The following is a 6961-nucleotide window of genomic DNA, read 5'->3' as shown; positions in this document are numbered from 1 at the left end:
TATGTATATATATATATATATCCATGTGTTTTTAAAAATAGTTATATATATATATTATCTATATACATACATACACACACACGCACATATATATATATACATATACAGATATAGACATACATAATTTAAATATATATTTATATATACGACATACGTATATCTGCACGCACATACAGACACAGACAAACACATACACCTATATATATAGATTTAGATATATATATATATACATATATATATGTACATATATCTATATAATTATATATATATATACATATATATATGTACATATATCTATATATACATATGTACATATATATATATATATACATACAAGCATACATTCATATATATATATATATGCACATATATATATATATATACATATGTACATATATATACATATGTACATATATATATATATATATACATATATATAAACACGACAGACACAGAAACACATACACACACTCTCACACGAACCTACACATTAACATACAAACGAACACGCACTCATGAACACACACATACGTACACACATTTGCCTACCTACCAACGTACATACTCACACATATTTACATGAATACATGCATATATACATACATATATACATGCACACATCAACACATACAAAAATGTATTTATGGATAGCTTACAAACACAAACACACACACATATATATATTAAACATATACAATACACACACACACATATATATATACATACATATATAAGTGTGTGTGTGTGCGTGCGATATATGTATGCGCGCGCACACACACACATACGCAAACAACACATATATTTATATATATAAATATACATATTTACACACAAATATATATGTAAATATATGCACATATAAATAAATACACATAACACACACACGCACACACACACGCACACAAGGGTCTCTCATTAAGACGATAGAAATAAGATCGCAACCCTCTAGATAACAAGATTTGGTACATTGCTGAAGCGAAGATACCATTCGATAACAGTTGCTTAAGGTTAGTTTCTTGATTGTTGGGTTTTTTTTTTTGGCCTAGATGACCTTTCCGCTTTGTTGATGCGGTGGTAGTAGTACAACGATGCTACACACAGCAAAGGTTGCATTGTGGGACAGCTACAGTGCATGTGAGCTCGTGCTCTGACATCGCTCACGACCTAGTGGTTACAATTACTAACTAATCATCCGCTGCCCACGATAACTAACTAATCATCCGCTGCCCATATATAATATACGGTCAATACAGTTGGTACATTCGTTATTGATCTTGCTGAGGGTTGGTCATGTTAAATCCAATGGCAGGTGTCTGCGGGGTTGTTCTTATCCTCTCTCGATACACCCAGAACACTCACAACAGCCTGCTCATAACTTTCGTGTCGAATATGAATCCACATCCTCCCACGTCCAGGGTACATATTCGGCCGTAGTGTTGGGCTCGGCATGCACAGGACACAGTGTGATGGAGGGGTCTATGGAGCCTTCTAGTAGGAACTGGTTCAGGACGGCCTGGCACTGACTCGCGTCCTCACGTGCGTAGCCAACCGCTGCCTCGGCCATACAATGTCCTATAGTAAATCAAACGTTCGCACGGGATTGGTGAATGCTCAAGTGCTTCTGCAAATAACAACACGCATACTCGAATACGTACACACGACCAAGTGAGCATTACACGCATACTCGAATACGTACACACGACCACGTGAGCATTACACGCATACTCGAGTACGTACACACGACCAACATACCATCTCCCTGGAACGTGATGAGCTGGCCGTTGGGGAAAGCATTACTCAGACTTGCAGACCATTTGTAACTGGTAGCGGAGTCGTAGAGATTACCCACCACCAGGACCGGTATATCGGGATCACCCAGCCGTACGGGTCGGGGCATACTCTGAGACCCAGACAAGGCCAGCTGATACCATAAGGCTTCGAACTGGCCCCCTAGAGGATACAGGCGAGCCCTGATAGTGGGTGTGAAGGAATAAGCAATGAAACAAGTGATTAGCATATTAAGGTGGCAGAATGGGGTTCTCATAGTCGTAGTAGAACAAGCAGAAGTAGATTAGGCGTCGACAGGAGATACGTACCTTCGCTCTATCTCACCAAGCATCTCTGGAGGACCAAGCCGGCTAGTATAATCGGAACCATGGATATTGGAAACGGCACCCACTTCGCCAACATCACACCACAATCCACGGTTGTCCACCGGTCTGTACGCCACAACCTCGTCGATTGTTGCCTGGTCGTGCTTGGAGATACCGGCTACCACGCTCAATAAATGGTAGTAGGCTACCGAGTACCTTATATGCTCCTTGACATAGTTGTAAAACACGGTTTCCATCAAGGTCTTCCCATCACTGGATGAATAAACCCCGCGTTTCACATTATCGAGTACATCTATCAACATTTTCTGAGAATCCGGTCCAGCGGGACACCCTTGTTGTTTATCACACAGCCTAAGAACACGTGTGAGCACGCCCTCATAAGCCTGTGCAGTCCCCTCACTAAATGCCGACGCATCAACAGTAGACAGGACCGGTCCCAAACAAAGAATACGACCTGCGTGTGCAGGGAAAAGGGTCGCGTATGTGGCACCCACTAAAGTTCCATAAGAAAATCCCATGATGCTGAGTTGTTTGGCTCCGATGCTTTGACGTAGAAGATCCAAGTCGAAGGCGAAGTCTCGTGTGCTCGTGTAGTCGAGAAAGTTCTTCCCATTGGGATAGTGATATTTGGGATCGTTGTACACTTCCTTTTGAACTGCTGTGCGATTTGAAATAGCGGCAAGTACCTGTTCAGTATCTGACAGGTTCGAAGGGAAACATACTATACTGTTCACACTAGGTCGGCTGTCCTGAACCCCTCGCTGGTCTATACCGATTATGTCGTAGCTGGCCAACAATCTACTATCCATTCGCGGCGCGCCGTAGAACTCGGTAGTGCCGTTGATAAATATGTTTATACACTCTTTACCACTGCTAGGCCCACCACAGTGTAGCAGCATCGGTCCGAGAGGTGCTGGTTGTACATCAGCCAGACGCGCAACAATGGGAAGTGACACCGTCGGACACAGCTTGTTTGAGCTGTCCTGCACAAGCTTTTCTACATGGTCTTGCGTCGATTGCGTACGTTGCATTGCTTGATGGGCACAGTGAGTATCATCATGATCCAAAGGAGTGTCCAGAAAACCTTTCAACCATCTTCCAGGACCCATGCCAGTCCTGTTGCGAAAAGGGGCCCCGGACCAGCGTACATTGGCGGAGGGATGCAAGATGCTGCTGGAAGATTCCAACTCAGAGCTGTGAAGCTGTACGGCATGGCCACCAGATATAAGCAACACACTTACTATGCATATGTGTAAACATAGGATAGACATTCTGCAAATGAATACAAGAAGAACACTATGATGTGTACGTCTGTATACAAGTATTTTAGCCAAATTTGGCGTTTCGCATATATATATATTTAAATAGCTATCTCGCTGGACGCGAGTCGGTGAGAAATGGTGTAGTTGGGGAGATGAGTCATGAATGATGACTCCCATGACTGATGATAACTCGGACGTTATTTTATTATGGATGGCAAGACTTCACAGTTCATAAATACTTCCTAGAGAGAGTTCACAGCTTCACGCGGTCTTCACCACTTCACCGGCGCCCCGTTGCTGGGTCCCCTGGGGCCTGGGCCTGTAAATAAATATGGTGCTGTTTTTCTATTAATACAAAACAAAACAAAACAATTCTACATATAGCCCTCTGAAAATTGAACATTTCTATGCAAAAAAAAAACTATATTTGTGTTCTATTTTAGGATCGAGGCTCGAGTCCTGAGTAATGACTCTCGAGTGAGAGTCTGTCTCGACTCTCGTATCAAAGACCAGGGCAGAGGCAGCTTGTCAAGGTCTTTTATTATTATTTTACTGAATACTGATTCTTTATCTCTTTATTGTTTTTAAGAAAAAAGTGGACTACGTACAGTATTTCAGTTTTTCGGTCTGTTGCCGTTTTTATTAGTATTTTTATATGATATATTCTTTTTGCTCATGAAAGCTATGTTTTTGGATTTTGAATGACACAGCGTCCAGCGTGGCAGTGACGGGACTGACGGTCTGGCGCCTAACAGCCGACGCCTGACGTCTGCTGATGGGTACGGTTAACGACTTGACAGTTGACGCCGACGGACCCCGGGGCTCGGGCCCCCGGCGCAAACAAAAGCCACAGAATTCATCTTTTGTTGTGTGAAACTGTGAACTCACTGAACTTTGAAGACTGAACTTGTGGTGACACAGAATCCCTTGTGTCGAGCAGCAAAAATTTAATTTGTTTCTATATGTTGTGATTGGCTAATTTTAATATATGTGTTAATCTATTAGTGGACGTCGAACGGGTATAGTATACTATGTGTATTACTATCTGTTCAAAGGAAAAAACACCCTAGAGGCTCAGCTCTCACAGTCTCAGATTGTTTCTTTTAGGAAAAATAGAGGCCAGAGGGCAGAGAGCCAGAGACTCAACTTGACTCTTCAGAAGAGTGAAGACTATGGTTTGAAATTTGAAATTTGAAATTTTATGTCATTGGTTTTTGCCAGGGGGTTTTTCTTTTCGTTTCTAATGGATACTCCCGACAATATATGCATAGCCTTCTGAAAATTAAACAATATGGTGTTTAAAAAAACAACAACAATAATAAAATTATCGAAACCCCACTCTCCTCCTGTGGTCTTAAGTCTCTCAGAGAGCGCAACGCCCACGGGCCACGAGCCTCGTCACGGCACTGGTATTTTATTTTGATATAACATTACCAATATGTTTTTTATTGCACACCCGAATAAAGGAAAGTAGATTCTGATTGGCAGTGCTGGCCAGCAGCCGGTAAAAATTACTCGAAATGCCCATAAAATACATAAAGTGGTGCGAGAAATGTTCGTATTGGCCCTAATTTTTCCTCCCGAAAAAGAAACGGAAAGGGCCATTTTTGTCTTCTCGCGGCCGTAACCAAACAATATCTATGACTCGTGCCGGTGCGTGTGTGTGTGAGCGGGGACATGTAATTATGTGCAATCAACAAGAGAGAACGATCGTAAATATATATATAGCCAGGCACTTACAGTACTAAACTCAAATATACACTACTTCAACTCTTTGTGTGGTGTGCCGATAGTATCTATTACAGTATGAGCAGACGATTCTCCACAGAGAAGGGTATGGATGTCCCTAACATCGAGGTGGACAGTGAGAATGTGGAGTACACAGAGGAGCACATTACGGCTAAGTACCTGTACACTAAAAACCAGGTCAAAGTCGAGGAAAACACTGTCAAGGTCACCCCTGGCTTCCACAAATACACGTTCCAGACGGAGCGTAAGGTTGGTAAGACCGGAGTTATGCTTATCGGTCTCGGTGGTAACAATGGTTCCACTATAACTGCAGCTATCCTAGCCAACAAACACAATGTCTGTTGGAACGGACGTACTGGAAAGCTCGAGCCCAACTACTTCGGATCACTCACACAGGCGTCTACCATCCGTCTCGGTAGCACAAACGACGGAGAAGAGATACATGTGCCATTCAACTCGCTTCTACCCATGGCCCATCCCAATGATTTCGTGGTCGGTGGATGGGATATCAACGGCGCTAATCTTGCTGATGCGACCGACCGTGCTGCTGTACTGGACTATGACTTGCGTCAGAAGTTGCGCCCTGAGTTAGAGAAGATCACACCTATGCCCTCCATTTACTACCCCGACTTCATCGCCGCCAACCAGGCTGATCGTGCTGATAATGTGCTTTCAACAGGCTCTAAACAGAAGGATTTGGAGAAGATTAGATCCGACATCAAGGAGTTCAAGTCGAAGCACGATTTGGACACTGTTGTTGTGTTGTGGACAGCCAACACTGAGCGTTTCACAGATGTGGAGCCTGGACTGAACATGACCGCTGACGAGATCCTAAACTCTGTAAAGGAGAACAAGGACGAGGTATCTCCCAGTAATATCTTTGCAATTGCCTCCATCCTGGAAGGTTGCCCGTACATTAATGGATCTCCCCAGAACACTCTGGTTCCTGGAGTTATTGAGCTATCCGAGAAGCACAATGTGTTCATCGGTGGCGATGATTTCAAGTCAGGTCAAACCAAGATGAAGTCTGTGCTGATGGACTTCCTGGTGTCTGCTGGTATCAAGGTCGAGGCTATTGCTTCCTACAATCACTTGGGTAACAATGACGGTAAGAACCTCGACGCCCCAGCGCAGTTCCGATCTAAAGAGATCTCCAAGTCGAATGTGGTGGACGATATGGTGGCCATGAACAGCATCTTGTACAAGGAAGGAGAACACCCTGATCACGTGGTTGTTATCAAGTATATCCCCACTGTAGGTGACTCCAAGCGCGCTCTAGACGAGTACACTTCGCGTATCTTCATGAACGGTATGAACACTATCGTCATGCACAACACGTGTGAGGATTCTCTTCTGGCCACTCCACTGATCATTGATCTAGTATGTATGACTGAGCTTATGACCAGAATCAAGTACAAGACTTCAGACTCACCAGACTGGCAGAGTTTCAAGCCTGTGCTGAGTGTTCTGTCGTACATGCTCAAGGCACCTCTAGTACCCAAGGGTACTCCAGTAGTCAATGCACTCATGAAACAGCAACGTTGTGCCACAAATATTCTTATGGCGTGTATTGGTCTCAACCCCGATCACGATATGTTGCTTGAGCACAAGACTAACCTTCCTGGTACCGTCAGCCGAGAGGAGCTGTAAACAATTTAATGAATCGACGAACTTGGAACGTTTCTGGTGATAATCGAGTTGAACTTGTGTATATAGAGAAATCAATCTAGTCAATAAAATTGTATAGCATCTTTCGGGCAGACGGGCCCTTGCTTTGAGTGATATACACAGCACCTAAATACGTATATGGTGATTCAATCACACTTGCATTTATAT

The 6961-nt window shown here is 43.3% G+C and overlaps 2 protein-coding genes across 2 annotated transcripts; one reads left to right on the top strand and one right to left on the bottom strand.

Annotated features, from left to right (window-relative positions):
- Positions 1–995: 995 nt before the first annotated feature.
- Positions 996–3436, bottom strand: SARC_10644 (hypothetical protein). Its single transcript, XM_014295310.1, has 3 exons — positions 2097–3436; positions 1753–1970; positions 996–1572 (listed from the first exon to the last, which is right to left on the bottom strand). Exons 1-3 carry the CDS (start codon positions 3383–3385, stop codon positions 1370–1372), a joined length of 1710 nt encoding a protein of 569 aa, XP_014150785.1. The 5' UTR covers positions 3386–3436; the 3' UTR covers positions 996–1369.
- A 1703-nt stretch (positions 3437–5139) lies between these two features.
- SARC_10643 (inositol-3-phosphate synthase) lies at positions 5140–6908 on the top strand. The gene has a single exon (XM_014295309.1). The coding sequence runs from the start codon at positions 5183–5185 to the stop codon at positions 6773–6775; it is 1593 nt and encodes a 530-aa protein (XP_014150784.1). The 5' UTR covers positions 5140–5182; the 3' UTR covers positions 6776–6908.
- The last annotated feature ends 53 nt before the right edge of the window (positions 6909–6961 follow it).

The sequence above is a fragment of the Sphaeroforma arctica genome (genome assembly GCF_001186125.1).
Source record: "Sphaeroforma arctica JP610 unplaced genomic scaffold supercont1.1333, whole genome shotgun sequence".
NCBI lineage: Eukaryota > Ichthyosporea > Ichthyophonida > Sphaeroforma > Sphaeroforma arctica.
The sequence above is the reverse complement of the archived record's forward strand: the minus strand, read 5'-3'. Positions and strand labels throughout refer to the sequence as shown.

Bases quoted from the DNA above. Each gene is read 5' to 3' on its own strand.
- SARC_10644 (XM_014295310.1), bottom strand. From the start codon at position 3,385: ATGTCTATCCTATGTTTACACATATGCATAGTAAGTGTGTTGCTTATA. The intron at 1,971-2,096 runs GTACGTATCTCC...ACCCACTATCAG, and splicing joins CTTGGTGAGATAGAGCGAAG to GGCTCGCCTGTATCCTCTAG. The intron at 1,573-1,752 runs GTATGTTGGTCG...GATTTACTATAG, and splicing joins CATCACGTTCCAGGGAGATG to GACATTGTATGGCCGAGGCA.
- SARC_10643 (XM_014295309.1), top strand. From the start codon at position 5,183: ATGAGCAGACGATTCTCCACAGAGAAGGGTATGGATGTCCCTAACATC.